The sequence below is a fragment of the Podarcis muralis genome, chromosome 16 (genome assembly GCF_964188315.1).
Source record: "Podarcis muralis chromosome 16, rPodMur119.hap1.1, whole genome shotgun sequence".
Lineage (NCBI taxonomy): Eukaryota > Metazoa > Chordata > Lepidosauria > Squamata > Lacertidae > Podarcis > Podarcis muralis.
In genome coordinates, this window is record NC_135670.1 from 26006655 (window position 1) to 26022956 (window position 16302).

A 16302-nucleotide genomic window follows, 5' to 3' on the forward strand; every position below is an offset into this window, starting at 1 on the left:
GGCCAAGTGTGCAAAGATAACAGTCGTGTCTGTTGCTCTGCCCGATTTTGTTGCTAGCTCAGATCACCACTGGTTGTCTAGGCTGTCCTTATCAATCACCAGGAGGTTCTCAGCTATTTCTAGGCTAGAACTGTACTTGAAAACCTGTACTTGCCAACCCGGTCCCCTCTAGATGTTTTGGACTACAACTCCCATGGGGGGGGGGGGCCAGGTTGGCAAAAGCTCCTGTGCCTCACCTTGAGCTCCATGATGACTGTCATAAATGAATGTCAGTACAGGCCCCCTTCGGACTGAATGTGGGGGGTGCTCACAGAACAGGGTGGCAGTCACACCGGTGGGACTTGTGCCTGAGGATGTCCCACTCAGTTTTGACCCAGGGCTCTGAGGCCTCCCACCCTGATGCCCTCTGTGACATCCACATTCTGTTTCCTGAGCTGACCATAGGGAAGCAGAACAGGCAGGCTTCAGGATACACCTCACCCCCGTGGATGCCAAGAGTACTTATTTATCTCTCCTAGAGCAATAGAATGGTCTTGTGACAAGGGTGCCATTATTGGGACCCTTTAAATCTGGCTGTGCCAAGCGACAGCCCCCCCCCCCTCCATCAGGGCGCTGTTGCTGCTGCCATTCTCCTCCTCCTTCTCCTCCTCCTCTGCTGGAGCTCTCCAAAGTGCCTCTCTGCCTTCATTCCCCATCTACGAGTTCATGCTCTGGTCCAGGGTGAGCCTGGCGTTGAAAGTTGGCTGACTCCACAGGTGAGGAAGCGAGGAGAGGGAGGAGGAGGGAGGGGATCCGGTGTCTGCTAAGGCGGGGAGTGGGGGGGGGGAAGCTTTGGTGCATCTTTTGGCGAAGGTTCTCCCCACCCTCCGCACTACTCCTGTTTGGGAAGTGAGGGTCGCCTTCCTTCCTCCCTCCCTCCTCGCCTCTTTCCTTCCCAAGGCCAGCGCTGCGCCTTCATCCCGCCACCGGCGCGGCGCTTCCCACCCACTGCCGGGGCTCCCGCGGGGTTCGGGGAGCCGATGCGGCGGTCGGAGGGAGGGAGGGAGGCTGCGGCTACTGCGGCGGCGGCTCTGCGGGGCGAGGAGCTTCACCTGCGGCTCTGCCTGGCGTAGCCTCTTCTCTCCATTCACGGCTGCTGTTGCTGCTGCTGGCGCTGTCCGCGGGCGGTGGTGCTGAAGTGCGGCGGCGGCAGCTTTGCAGGCGCTTCACCTGCGGCGGCGGTTGTGCCTGGCGGCGCCTCTGCTACTATTACTGCTGCTGCTCCGGGCGCTGTCCGAGGGCTGTGGTGCTGAAGTGCGGCGGCGGCAGTCGCCTCCAGCTCAGGAGCTTCCTCAGGCGTGGGGCGGTGGGGGGGGGGGAGAAGATATAAAGACGCGTCCCCCCCACCTCCTCCTCCTCTCTACCCCCTCCCTCCCGGCTTCCTCCTCCTCCTGGCGGCTTAAGAGATGCTGGTCCGCTGAGCGGCGGCGGCGCCGACCATGAGTTCCTCCTCGGTGCGCAAGAGCGAGTCCAAGACGTCCTTACTGCGGACGGGCGGCGGCGGGAGCGGCAGGCGGGCGCCCAGCGAACCGCAGCCGCGCAGCTCCGGGGGCCGCACGGAAGGCAGCCCCGAGCCCAGCGCCAGGAGGCCCCTGTGCCACCCAGGAGCCGGCGCCACAGTCTCCTCCAACGGCAGCTTGAGGAGGCACCACCAGCAGCAGAATCGCCTGGGGGAGCCCGACGAGGCGGAGGCGGCACCGCGGAGACGCGGGAGCGGCCGGGCGCGCGGCTCCTCTCGGAGTGCCAGCCAGGAGGCGGAGAGCGACGGGGTAGCGACGGCGGGTCGGGGGCAGGACTTGGGCGGCAAACGAGCCAGCCGAGAGTCCCTCCAGCTGCCCGACGGAGCGTCCCCCAAAGGCACCTCCGGTGGCAGCGGAGGCGGCGGCAGCAGCAAGAGCTCCGCCGCCTCCAAACCCGGCGCGGAAGTCGACCCACTCTTCCACCAGCTCCACCCCATCCTCAGCTCGGTCTTTGGCCAGGTAAGGGGCCCTTCGTCCCTCCTCTAACTCCGCTGCCCCCTGCTTGCCACTCCTCTCTTTCCTGCGCTTCCTTCTGGGACGGGATGCGGGGTTGGGGAGAGAGAGCTCGGAAACTTCTGGCTGGAAATGCGCTGCTTCGGGGCTGCCTGGCAGGAAACTCCAGCGGAGCTATGCTGGGAGGGAAGGAGGGGGCGAGAGGGGGCGAAAACAGACGTTGGTGCTGCTTCTCTTCCTCCTCCCTTCAAAGCCCCCACTCCAAAATCTCCTGGAGTCCTCCCTGTGCACCTTTCCCCAGGTTCTCAGGAGGAAGCAACCACCGGGTCAGAAGTGTGCGTGCGCGAGAGCACCGGTAAAGTGATGCAAGGCAACCGCCGGGTTAGAGGTTTGCGCGCGAGAGAGCACCGGTAAAGTGAGGCAGGGCTAAGCAGCTAGTCCTCAGGAGTCGCCAGGGAAAGGAAGTGAGTCGGGCAGACATTGGCAGGGACCAACAAGCCACCTAAAGCAATCCCCGTGGAAAAGAAGCTGGTGAAGAGCAAAAGAGAACGCAGCAAGCGGGAAGGGGTCGTGCTCAGCGGTTTGGTGTGTGTATGTGTGCGAATTGTGCCTGAGCGCACCCCCTGTGTGTTGGGTATCGGCCCCGAAGCTTTGGGGTCAAGTTAACCCGTCTTTCTGAGTGAGAGGAGAGACACCGCTTATGCTTCCGTCCTGTGTGTTGCTGGGGCGGGCTGAAGGTTGGAGAGACTGTAAGTGCAAAGATGGTGAATTAGTGAAACAGTTAAAAATAATACATTTTTTTAATAAAAAAAAACATGCAATAGACACTTTAAGCAAACCTAAGGATGAGTTGCTTATCCCTTTATTTGTCTTTTGAGCTCCTGTGGATGACCTTCGAATATTGGGTTTGATTTTAGCACTGCTCTGTTCACGTCCACTGGTGACCATTTTCACATAGATGCATTTTGAAGGTGAGAAAACCTCCCCTGCTTCTTTTTTCTGGGTGTGTCACTTGTGAAAACTGCCTCAGGACCAAGTCTGGGTTGGATGCCAGCGGCATAGGATAACACCTATGCATGACCACAAGCTATGCAAGGCTTTGCGAACCTGGTGCTCTTCAGATGTTTTGGATGACAACTCCCATTAGCCCCAGCCAGTATGGACATACTGATGGGAGTTGTAGTCCTAAACATCTGGAGGATGCCCCGTTGGCAAAGTAAGAGGAGGCCCAGTTCAACAGGAAGGTCTCCTGCACAAGTCCCATTGAAATGAACAGGGGATGCTTGTGCAAGAGAACCTCAGCAACTTTCATCTCTATCTCATTCTCTGCCACCTTTTAATAGTGCTGATAATCTTCTCCCTGCAGGTGGCCCCTGTATCTTTCCACCCAGAAAGGTTTGACATTTAAGTTTACAGGAGTGACAAATGCCAATTCCAGCCATTTAACTGACCCTTTTTAAAAATGCATTTTTATTTTGATGTGTCAGCCAAATAAAAGAGCACCAGAATTAGACATGGTGGAGAGAGCGGGACAGGGAGTGTTTGCTTCAGTTGCTAAGTTGTGCTCTGGGTCCACTGCCACTCGCAAAACATTTGGTTGATAACAGCTCTCTCTGCATGAGTATTTTTTAAAAAGTCCTTTTTATCCAGGTCTGAAATCTTCAGACAGTCAGGATTTTAAACTGAGCAGGATGTGTAGAATGGTTTGTTTGTTTGTTTGTTTGTTTGTTTGTTTATTGTTAGATTTATTTATTGTTAGATTTCTTTCAAGGAGGTCAGGGTGACATACACTGTTCTCCTCCTCTCCATTTTATCCTCCTAACAACCCTGTGAGGTAGGTTAGGCTGGCTCTTGATGTTGTTGTGTCAAGTTGATGGCGTCCAAGTGTTCTTGCTGGGAATGAATCCTTCCTATGTGATGGAGAGGCTAAAAAGAGAGGAATTGTCTCTAACCTGTCCCTTTCTGCAGCCTATCTGTAGGGATGGAGCAGGAAGGGGCAGAAAGACTGCTCCATAAGATGCTCCCTCCCAGAAGTAGTCTAGCAAGCTCTTCACCAACTGGCTGCTCTTCAGATGTTTTGGACTACAACCTCCATCAGCCCCAGTCAGCACAGCTGGGAGTTGTAGTCTGAAACATCTGGAGGTCCTTAGGATGGCAAAGGCAGGTCCAAATTAAATTCCTGAAAACTCTGAAAAAGAGGGAGGTGGAAGGAGGAATTAATTTCTTTCCTTCACAATAAGGAAGAAAATTTATTTTATGGTTTGTTTGTTTATCTATCACATTTTTATCCCACGTTTTCTCCAAGGAGCTCAAGGGTTCTCTTCCTCCCCAACGTATCCTCACAAGAACTCCATGAGTTAGGTTAGGCTGAGAGATGGTGAATGGCCCAAGGTCACCCTGGGAGTTTGCTGGCTGCGTGGGGATCTGAACCCTGGTCTTCCGGGTCCTAGTTTAACAATGTAACCAGTATGCCACCACCGGCTCCCCTCTGGGGAGAGAGAGAAGCATTAACACCCCCAACTGTTCTGCTCAGGCTTCATACAACCCCTGCCAACCTATTTCAATCTTGGTGGGGTTACAGCGTGTAACTTTTAACCAACCAGTCCTGACTCAGTGCTCTTCAGACATTTTGGACTACAGTTCCCATCAGCCCCAGACAACACACTGTCTTAGCACAAGTAGTCCATGAAACCAAAGTGAGGATCTTGCAAATGCAAGGAGAGAGGGATTTGACTCTCCAATGATGCATTGTATCACAAGCCCAACCTGTATTTCTCATGCAGCTGGGGACTGGGGAGAGGAGATGACAGACTAGGAGCTGGGGGTGTCTCCAGGGAGATGCAGAGTAAGTGCATCTAAAGCTCTGTGTGACACAGTTTGTCTTCTTTGGGGAAGCGCTTCATACATTAGATTGGCATGTGTGTGTGGTAATGTCTGCAGGAGCAGTTTTCCCAATCTATGTGCTCTCCTTGAAGTGTGCTCTTGGGAGTACCATTTGGTGGAAAGGCAGGACACCACTTTTTTCAGACAAACTAGGGGGACCTGTAGCTTGATGGTAGAGCATCTGCTGTGCATGCATAACATCCCAGGTTTAATCCCTGGCATATCTAGGTAGGGTTTTAGTGGCGAGATTCTGGAGGCAAGCAATTGGGGAGGCTGTTCAGACCTCCTACTTGTGGACTTCCCAAGAGCATAAGACCACCAGAAGAGTATGCTGGATCAGGCCAGTAGCCCATCTACTCAGTGCCGGATTTAGGGTTGTGTGAGCTGTTCCCCTGCACAGGGCACTGATCCAAAGAGATACAAAAATGAGAAGATCCATTTGGGGGCACCAAATGTTGGCCTCGCACAGGGCACCGTATTACGAAAGATTACCAAAGACTGCCCCTAATCTAGTCCAGCGTCCAGTTCTACCAGTGGCCAACCAGATGCCCCCAAAGGAAAGCCTAGGAGGGGAACCTGAGCACAACAGCCCTCTCCCCTTTCCCCTCTGTGGTTTTCAGCAACTGGTATTCAGAAGCATTACTGCCTCTGACAGTGAAGGCAGAACATAACCATCAAGGTTTATAGCCATTTGGAGCCTTATCCTCATGTTTATCACTAAGCAAAGTTAAAAAAAACAAAAAACAGAACTAAGTTTTTTAAAGCAGAGGGGAAGGAGATCAGGGGCCCAGGAGAAAACAGCCAGGGCTCAAGCCTTCTGGGCAACCCCCTAGCAACCCTAACACAGGAGGGACTAGCAGGTTCATGACGGCAGAACTGGAGCGAGTAGAGTGGTTAACTGTCCATCCGCATGCACTTCCCCCCTACACAGAGTTATGGAGATGTGAAATGGTTGCCTGGAGGAGTCTGTGGAGAGGAGTACTGAGCACCTCAGGGGGCGCCTTAATGATCAGGATTGCAGAGTGCCAGTCTCCTCTTATTACATGTGTTATGTCAAGGAGAGAAACCATACCAGCTGGCAAACTGGTCCCCCTCCCTGCGTCAGTCTTGTCGGAGGATAGGAAGCTGTCTTATATCAAGAACTGAAAACTGGTTCACTCAGCTCAGTAATGCCTTGTCTACATCAGAGGTGGGGAACCTGTGGCCCTCCAGGTATTGCTAGACTCCCATCAGTTCCAGTCAGCATAGCTTTTTTGTTTCGTTTCGCTGGATTGAAATACTGCTTGGTTGTAAAAAGTCCTCAAAGCAGTTTACAAAGAGAACAAAACAATAAAACTGTTAGTAAAAAAATATAATTCAAAACATTCAAAAATAGTTAAAATCAGTGATAAGCTAAAAATCAGGTTAAAGCACATGTCAACATTCTACATCTTTTGGCTAGGCTTTGACTAAACAAAAAATTGTCTAAGGAAAACGCTTTTAGCAGGCACAGAAAGAGTACAGTGAAGGCACCTGCCTGGTGTCAATAGGCAGGGAGTTCCAAAGGGTAAGCGCTGCCATATGAAATGATGGAGTTCTTATAAATGCAGAATGGGTATCATATGGCATCCATAGTAATGCCCGTTCTGCTGATTAAAGTGGATGAGAGGGCACATGTGGGGCAAGGTTATCTCATAGGTAAACTGGTCCCAAGTTGTTAAGTGTCTTGAACTTGGCCTGGTAGCAAATCAGCAACCAGTGCGGATCTCTGAGCACAGATGTTATATGTTGACAGGGTCTCACTCCTGACAGCAGTCATGCTGCAGCATTCTGCACCAACTGCAGCTTCCAGATCAAATGCAAAGGAAGCCCCACTTAGAGCACATTAAAGTACAGTAGAACCTCGGGTGGCGCTGTGGGTAAAAGCCTCAGCGCCTAGGGCTTGCCGATCGAAAGGTCGGCGGTTCGAATCCCCGCGGCGGGGTGTGCTCCCGTTGCTCGGTCCCAGCGCCTGCCAACCTAGCAGTTCGAAAGCACCTTCGGGTGCAAGTAGATAAATAGGGACCGCTTACTGGCGGGAAGGTAAACGGCATTTCCGTGTGCTGCGCTGGCTCGCCAGATGGAGCTTTGTAACGCTGGCCACGTGACCCGGAAGTGTCTCCGGACAGCGCTGGCCCCTGGCCTCTTAAGTGAGATGGGCGCACAACCCTAGAGTCTGTCAAGACTGGCCCGTACGGGCAGGGGTACCTTTACCTTTACCTAGAACCTCGGGTTATGTACTGTCCTCCTTACGAACGCTTCAGGTAATGAGCTCCGCTAACCCAAAAGTAGATGCTCCTGGTTGCGAACTTTGCCCCGGGATGCAAGCAGAAGTCGCGCACCGATGGTGCGGCGGCAGCAGGAGGCCCCATTAGCAAAAGCGCACTTCATGTTAAAAATGGTTTCGGGTTAAGAATGGACCTCTGGAATGAATTAAGTTCGTAACCAGAGGTACCACTGTAATCTAATCTTGAAGTAACCAGTACATGGACTACTGTGGCCAAGCCTTCCCAGTCCAGGAACGGCTGTAGCTGCCATACCAGTTGCAGCTGGTAAAAGGCACTTCTAGCCACTGAGGCTACCTCGGCCTTCAGTAACAAAGATCGGTCCAGAATCACCCCCAGACTCCGAACCTTCTCCTTCAGAGGTAGGCAATTGACCTATTTCTCAGGCACAGGAACCACACATCCACAGTGTCCCCATCTTGCCAAGATTCAAGCTCATCTTGTTTTTCCTCATCCATCTAATCACTGCATCCAGGCACTGGTCCAGAGGGCTGCACAGCCTCTCCCAGTTCAGATGTTATGGAGAAATAGAGCTGAGTGTCATCAGCATACTGATGGCACCTTGCCCCAACCCGCCTAATGACCACTCCCAGTGGCTTCATATAGATATTAAATAGCATTGGAGATAAGATAGTGCTCTGCGGCACCCCATTAATGTAACTACCCAGGGCTGAGAAGCACTCACCTAATGCTACTCTCTTGATTTGGTCCTGGAGTTAGGATTGGACCCACTGTAACTGATTCCCTCCACATGGATATTGAGGTCACTCGGGATGATCATTCTGAAATCCAACAATACCCCAGAGACTACCTTGGACAGCCCAATCAGGGATACTGCTGGGCAACAGGGCAATAAATAGACCAGGAGCATACCCAAGCGGTCTCTCTAAGACCCTCTAAGTCAGGCTTTCTCAACCTGTGGGTCCCCAGATGTTGTTGAACTACAACTCCCATCACCCCTAGCCAGCAAGGCCAGAGCTCAGGGATGATGGGAGTTGTAGTCCAACAACATCTGGGGACCCACAGGTTGAGAACCACTGCTCTAAGTCTTGATCTTAACTTCTTGATCTTGAAGAAGTTTTCTGGCAAAGGAGTTGGTGGTTATATGGACAATAGCAAGCCACACCCTCACCCTTGAACCCCTAGTCTAGACTGATGGATGAACATGGTCTTAATTATGGACCCATCCGTCAAGGATGGTCAGGGATGAGGGGATCTGTAGTCTAGCAATATCTGGATGGCTATAGGTTCCTAACATTTGGACTATTGTGACCAGCAGCCCTTCAGATAGGGCATCTCTCCTAGCCCTACATGAGGATTGAACCTGGGGGATCTTCTGTATGCAGAGCAGATGCTGTGCCCCTGATCATGCAGATGACTCTTAGTGAGCAAAATGGGCGGTTTCTTCCTTTCTCTAAAAGCTCTGCAGAAAAGAACTCCTTGAAGCACACATGTCCTGCTCCTCTCACCGTCAAAATACATCACAGCCCAATAGTGTACCTCTCCCCATCTGAGGAGAGGAGGGAGCCCAGCTCCTCCTGTTAGTTCTGCAACAGTATGTACAGCCATCGAGCGAAACGCCCCAAGCTGGAGGGGTGACTTCACACATAGCGTGCTGTTTGGAGCAGGGGGAAGTGTCCCTGAGCTGGAGAAGAGGGCGTCCCAAGGAGAAAAGAAGAGGCTCACAGTGCAGGCAACAGGAGACAGAGCGAGGCATCTCATCAATGCTGCAGTGGTTGTCTCAATAATGTGCTTTCTGAGACGCTTGGCCAAGCTGACAGTCCTGGCACAGCTCTCTCTCTCTCTCTTTGCAGCGGAGCAATACCAGGGGGGAGGTGTGGGGGGAAACAGATGCTCTGTCATTGTGCCTGAGCACCAGCCGCAGTGTCGCATTAGGCTAATGACAGGTTAGGATGTGGGTGTGGTGGAGCATAATTGCTTAATATTAGCAAAGGGCCTTGGTGGAGGTGGACTCAGATGCTGGCATTATGATATGTGAGACGTGCACAGCAAGCTGAAGTGGCCCTCACAGGAGCTAAAGTGAAGCTGCTGGTTCCCAGGTTTGGGGTGTATCAGGAGATGGGCCAATCTGACCGATGGGGTGCAATCCACTGGGAAATGTCTGTTACTGGCCTGCTTTGGAGGCCTAGGCAGCGATGTTCTGAATACCAGTTTGCTGGAATCCGCAGGAGGGGAGAATGCTCTTGTCCATGAGTCCTGCTAGGGGGCTTTTGAATGGGGCATCTGACTGGCCACCAAAAGAACAAGATTCTGGACTAGAGGAGCCATTTGCTTGATCCTAATTTGTACTTTCTGAAATAATACACAAATCGAAACACAGCCACCCTTCACTTCTCCACATTTCACAGTGCAGTTCTCCAGCCAAGTGATGTGCACAAAAATGCATATACTGGAATAAAGTATGCATATAATTGCATATATTAGGGGAAATCACATTTAAAAATGCATTATATCCTGGGAAGCTACTTTGAAAATGTGTATATTAGGAGAAATTGAAACTAAAATGCTGGTGAATTTTCATGAGCAACTTAAAAAAGAAATAAATCTCAAGCTGATGTGGATATGTGGAGAAATGAATCTAAGATTTAAAAGTGAGCACATCAGAGAGACAAAAATCGACAAATTTGTTGATTCCCCGCACCAAGGTCCAAAGGGGCCACTTCCTGTGGACAGCTGAATTGCCAGCTATTGTGGTGATTTTGTTTTATAGAAATTTGTTTGCTTCTTTATAAAATATATTTGTATATGATAAGATAGTATATGAAATCTGTTTACAGCACTAAAAACATAAAACCATAAAGCTAAAAACATACACCAATTAATTATTATGGAAGGCTATATTATTAATCGTAATTTAAAAAGGGCCAAGGAAGTGGGGGCCTGACTACTTTTTATCACTTGATTTAGGAGGGGAAGTTTTGATAGCAGATTTTCGAATTCAAAATAACTATCTTATGTCAGTAGAAATCAAAATTGAATTAGGAGCATTTCTTTTCTGTATAAATAAATATCTACCTCCCTCCTACTAATAGTATGTCACCGACCACCAACGTTTAGTCAGGTTGAACATCCCTACTAGAGCAGATCAGCCATAAATTCCTCACAGCATTTGTACTTTTTAGTGGAGATTTTAATGCCTCAGTTGTAGCAACTGCAGAGGGTCTCTTGGTACTTTTACTCAGAAGATATTTTCCTAACCTCACATTGTTCTTTGGACAAGATGATGCACGCACAGAGCCTGAAACTGTTGCAATTTGTATTCCAACATAATTTATATGTTCTTCGCAAGAGTCCTCTAGACATATCTAAGGGTCAATATACTTATTTGAACAAGCATGCTGGAAGTGCTTTCAATTACATTATAGTCTCTCCTTCATTATTCACTTTTGTAGGGGACAGGGGTGGTGCTGTGGTCTAAACCACTGAGCCTCTTGGGCTTGCCGATCAGAAGGTCGGCGGTTCAAATCCCCACTATGGAGTGAGCTCCCGTTGCTCTGTCCCAGCTCCTGTCAACCTAGCAGTTCGAAAGCATGCCAATGCAAGTAGATAAATAGGTACCGCTGCAGTGGGAAGGTAAATGGCATTTCCGTGCGCTCTGGCACTTGTCATGGTCCTCCATGCACCAGAAGCAGTGTAGTCATGCTGGCCACATGATCCAGAAATCTGTCTGTGGACAAACGCTGGCTCCCTTGGCCTGAAAGCGAGATGAGTGCCGCAACTCCATAGTTGCCTTTGACTGCACTTAACCCTCCAGGGGTCTTTTACCTTTACCTTTACATTTTTATTCACTTTTGTGAACACTTTTGAAGTGCTAGAACAAACAGAAAGCAACTGCTTTCCAATATCAGTGATCCCATGTCCTTTAACAGAAAACATACTAGCTACCAGGGCATGACAAACTTGAGTCAACTTTTTGTGAGCAAATCTCCAAATCTTGTTGATGTCTTCCAGCAAATTGTCACAGAACCCAGGCCCTATTTGATAGCTTATACAATTAATAACAACGCAGAGACAACACGCCTTGACTGGTTTGATGGTCAGTGCAAAGTAGCTAAGAAAGTTCTGGTTAATGTGATCAAACGTAGATTGGAATACAAGACTCTGCTCAAAAGCAAGAAAGCTGAATATACGAAAACCCAGTGGCAGGAACTGGGACTAGCAGTAATGGAAAATAAGGAAGACAGATTCTGGGAACTGGTGGCCCAGAGTTTAAATGAAGTGAGATCATTACAAGAAGCCTCAATTCCTCCCTTTAATTGTGTTAAATGTTTCTCCAACATATTTGGTGGCCAATATTTGGCCACCTCATGAGAAGAGAAGACTCCCTGGAAAAGACACTGATGTTGGGAAAGATTGAGGGCACAAGGAGAAGGAGATGACAGAGGACGAGATGGTTGGACAGTGTTCTCGAAGCTACAAACATGAGTTTGACCAAGCTGGAAGACAGAAGTGCCTGGCATGCTCTGGTCCATGGGGCCACGAAGACTAAATGACTAAACAACAACAACAACAACAACAAAATCTGGGCAAACTTATGTGCCAGCAGTGTTTAAGGATTTCTCAAACCTACCTGATTGGCAACCTGGAGAAGATATTCTTCCACCTGAGCTCTATAAAGAATACATGGAATCATGGAAGTCTAACCTGGCTGGCTTATTTACCACCATAAACAACACAAGCCAAATGTCCTCTGGGTGAAAATTGAGTATTATTTTCCTGATTTATAAGAAAGGAGATAGGAAGAATCCAGAAAACTATCAGCCAATTAGCTGGTTAGACACTTCCTCAAAGCTATAGGCATGATATCTCCTTCAAAATTATCAGACTAGTTGCAAAATAGCAACATTATTCGTGAAGAACAAGTGGGATTCAGAGGAGGGCACAGCATCAATGATCGATGTTTTACTCTTAACCATAAGGAAATATACTAAGAACATTAAGAATTATCCTTATGTAGCCTTTATTGAGTTTTCTGCAGCATTCAACTACTAATTGAAACAGACAGGGAGAAATTTCGAATTGCTAACATTGACTACAGAATTCTGCTATTCATCCACAAACTATACAGCAATACAAAAAAGAGGTTTAAATGATGGCATGACTGATGCTTTAAAAATGTCATAAGGAGTGAAGCAAGGTTGCATTCTGGCTCCCACTCTTTTTAACTTTTATAGCAATGATTTGGGGAAATATTTAGCCAATGCAAGCTCCACCTCTCCAGTAATTAGGAACCGAAAGATCTCCTTATTGATGTATGCAGATGAATTACTGCTCCTCTCTCTTTCTTGATTGGACCTCAAAAATCTCTTGAGGGGTGTTTAGCACATGCTGTAAACAGGAAAGCCTATCTATAAATTACTCTTAAGACCAAGATTATGATTTTTGGCAAAGACAGTCCTAGGTATAAATGATGTTTTAGATCAGCGAGCTATTGAACAAACTTACTCATTTAGATACCTGGGTGTACACTTTAGTGAAAGCCTTTCTTGGAAGTGTCATATGGAAGCAGTGAAAGTTAAAGCACAGAAAACCATGGGGCATTGATGAAGTTCTTTTACAATAAAGGAGGGCAGCTGATTGAACCTGCCCTAAAGATATTTGGTAGGATAGTGCTTATTCAAATGCTCTAAGGTTTTGCAGTCTGGGTTTTGGAAACTGTGCAGAATATATTATATCTAACTAACTAAATAAATAACTAACTAAATAACTAAATAACTATACTCTACCATCAGGAATATCAGAAGCTCTTCTTCATACATAATCCTCATGGTCAACAATTAAGGCAAGAGCGGACAGTGCTCCTTTAATATTTTAAAAATTGCTACTATGCCTATTGAGAGTTTTCCTGTGCTGTATGGACTTGGGTGATAACCAGCTCTGGAAAGCAGCTTGTCAAGGTGTTTTAGAAATGAACTCTGCTTTGACATTAAATAAGTGTCAATTAAGGAATTGGCTTTTCTGGACAGAATCCAGGAGGGACCTACAACTAAACTGGAAACACCAGATTTCCCCTTTGGTATCCACTTTTGAGAAGAGAGCATTTTAAAGCTTGTTATATGACCAAATTCTGACCAGTTTCCTTAAGAACTGCATTTATTGCACTGTGTTTCCAAGTGATGACCACTGCATTCTTGGAAGGCTGCTACAGCAAGGTCCCATAAGCAGACAGCCTTTGTATCTGTGGTCAACCGCAGGTGGAAGACTTCACTCACTATCTGTTAGCCTTAAATAGAGACCCCAGAGATTGCTTTCTGAAACCTTTGCTCACACAAGCAAGCAGGCACCGCCCGGCAGAAATGGTTCAATTTCTTTTGAGTGGCAATAATAGCTTTGTAACACACAAGAGTGGCCCTCTATGCATTGGCTGCAAAAAAAAAAAAAAAATGCAGGCAAAACAAAACAACCATGGCAAAAGGAGTTAGATAAAAAATATATACGTTGATGTGGTGATTCAGAGATTTAATTTGACATCAAGCTGGATTTGAGTTTGTTGGTGTCTCTGGTAACTTCTCTCTCTTACACCATGGATGTTGGCAAATTGCATTTTAAAAAGGCAAAATAGTATTAGAATTGGAGCTGTCAGAGATGCACAAGGGAAGCTGTGTTTTAATGCTCAGAATCTTACCATTTTTTTTTTAATGTTTTGCCTGTATGTTCTGAATTATTTTATTAATACTATTGCTTAATACAAGTTTGTCATGGCCTTTGTCTCTAGAACAATAAACTTATGAACTGAACTTTGTACTCAGAATAGAAAGGTTTTAATTGCTATCTAAACAAGGATGTGGCCTCAATAATTGGCAAAGATGGTTAAATGGTAAAAGCCATGCCTATGAAGATGACTTTGCTCACGACATTTCCAACATCAGGCTCACAGAACTTCATAAAAATGCCAGATGCAGAGAGCGCTTGACGTCTCTGGAAAAAGGGGATGTGTGTGTGTGTGTGTTCGTGTGTGTGTAAATAATTAATTCCTTTGCAAATGAGGAATTCCAGTGTGGTTTGAGCAGACTGCTTTATGTCCCCCCCAAATCTCTTTGAAGCCAGGGACCTTTTAAAAAAACACACACACAACGCACAGCATGATGTGAAGCCAGCCTGTTGGTCATAACATCAACAGCTGCTCCAGATGGACCGGAAGTGCTATTGGCTGCTGACGCCAGACCCTTGCAGAAAGTGCTCCAGTGTTCTGCAAAGAATAAAATGTGCTTCAATCTGCCTTTGGGGTCAGATTGCACTTCCCAGCAGCAGCAGTGGGGGGGGGGGGATCTTTGCTATGCCATTGCCGTAACATTGAGAAGAAGAAAAACTCTGTCCTCAGTCATGATTCTCAGATTTGGCCCCTTTGGGGACGATTCAGGTGGCAATGAAACAAGGCTGCTGCATTCAGAGGATGATCCTCAGTGCTTCCCCCTTGGTCCCCCTGACCTGAGGAGGGAGCTATTCTGCCTTTCTCGGAGATATTTCCACACCCGCTATGGTGCAGAGGTCAGCCCACAGTTGAACTATGGAACTCACTCACACAGGAGGTAGTGATGGCCACCAACTTAGGTGGCCTTAAAAGAGGGTTAGACAAATTCATGGTGGACAAGGCTATCAGTGGCTACTAGCCACAATGGCTATGCTCTGCCTCCACAGTTGGAGGCAGTAATGTTTCTGAATATCAGTCGCTGGAAACCACAGGAGAGGAGGGGGCTCTTGTGTCCAGGTCCTGCTTGCAGAGAGTTCCCTTTGGCTTATCTGCTTGGCCAGTGAGAGAACAGGATACCTGAACTAGATGGATCATTGGCTGGATCCAGAAGGCTCTTCTTATGTCTGCAGAAACAGATAAGGTCTCCTACACATGGCACAAACAGCTCCCCAAGGAAGTGGGTCATAGGAATGTAAACCTTACACAATGTCAAAAGCTTACTCCATCCAGTTCAAATTGCCTACGACTAGCAGCAGTGATCAAGGATTTCAGGTTGGGTGTCTCCTAGCCCGACGGGCACTGAACCTGAGGCCTTCATGTAAAACAGGTGCTGTGCTATAGGAATCTGCCTTCTACTGAGTTGGACCTTTCGTCCATCTAGCTCAGGATTGTCTACAGTGATTGGCAGGGGACATTCTCAGCCCTACCTGGGAATTGAACCTGGGACCTTCTGCATCCAAAGCAGATGCCGTACCACTGATCAATGAGCCTTCTTCTTGAGGTCAGCTGCGGCACAGGGCTTGCTAGCCTACTAAGTCCTCTGATGGAATGTTTCCTTGAATTCTATCTATCATCTATCTATCTATCTATCTATCTATCTATCTATCTATTTATATCTATCTATATCTATCTATCTATCTATCTATCTATCTATCTATCTATCTATCTATTTAAAAACATTTACAAACCACTTAATATTTAAAAAGCACAACACAAAAAGTATAAACATAGAATAAAAATACAGTATAAAAGCATATAAATGGGGTTTTTTTGTCTGCCTGGATGGAGGAAAGGGAGGTGCTATGTGTGTGTGTGTGTGTGTGTGTGTGAGAGAGAGAGAGAGAGAGAGAGAGAGAGAGAGAGAGAGAGAGAACTAGCTTATTGTACAAAGGTAAAATTTGCATCAGTTGCTCCACCCACTTTTGCCTCTGACTCCACCCACCACTGGCATGTGGCCAGGGACGCGGACTTATAAAAAATATTGGGGGGGCCCGGGAAAGCTCATGAATAATAAATAAGCTCATGAATATGCAAATAAAGTGGCGCCGCCTCCTCGTGAGCGAATAGGGGAGAGCGTGCTGCGCCTATTAATCAGCTCCAAAGGAAATTGGGTGGAGCTTTTGCTCGGGAGGGAGGGCAGGAGGCATGCAGCCCGCCCCTCCCTGTGCATTTTGGGCTGGGGGAGGGGCGGCGATGGCGCTCTGCTGGAGGGGCGCCGGAGATTATTGGGGGGGCGGAGCCCCCCCAAACGAATTTTTGAGGGGGCTCGGGCCCCCTCAAGCCCCATGGAGTCGGTGCCTATGCATGTGGCCCCCTGGGAGGTTGCCTAGGAGTGAATGTGGTCCTTGGGCTGAAAAAGGTTCCTCAGCCCTGTTCTACACTGACTGGCATC

General features: G+C 48.1%; 1 protein-coding gene across 4 annotated transcripts in view; it reads left to right on the forward strand.

Moving 5' to 3' along the window:
- Positions 1 to 652: 652 nt before the first annotated feature.
- Positions 653 to 16302, forward strand: part of CABP1 (calcium binding protein 1) — a 38477-nt gene continuing 22827 nt past the window's right edge. Inside the window, exon 1 of one of the 4 annotated variants that reach the window (XM_028710604.2) lies at positions 653 to 755. Coding sequence is in view for 2 of the 4 variants with exons in the window: in XM_077920222.1 (XP_077776348.1) it covers positions 1479 to 2018 (540 nt within the window). In the remaining 2 variants the exon portion in view is untranslated. Of the gene's footprint in view, positions 756 to 864; positions 2019 to 16302 lie in introns of those variants that run through there. The other 3 variants (XM_028710602.2, XM_077920222.1, XM_028710601.2) reach the window with 3 other exon arrangements.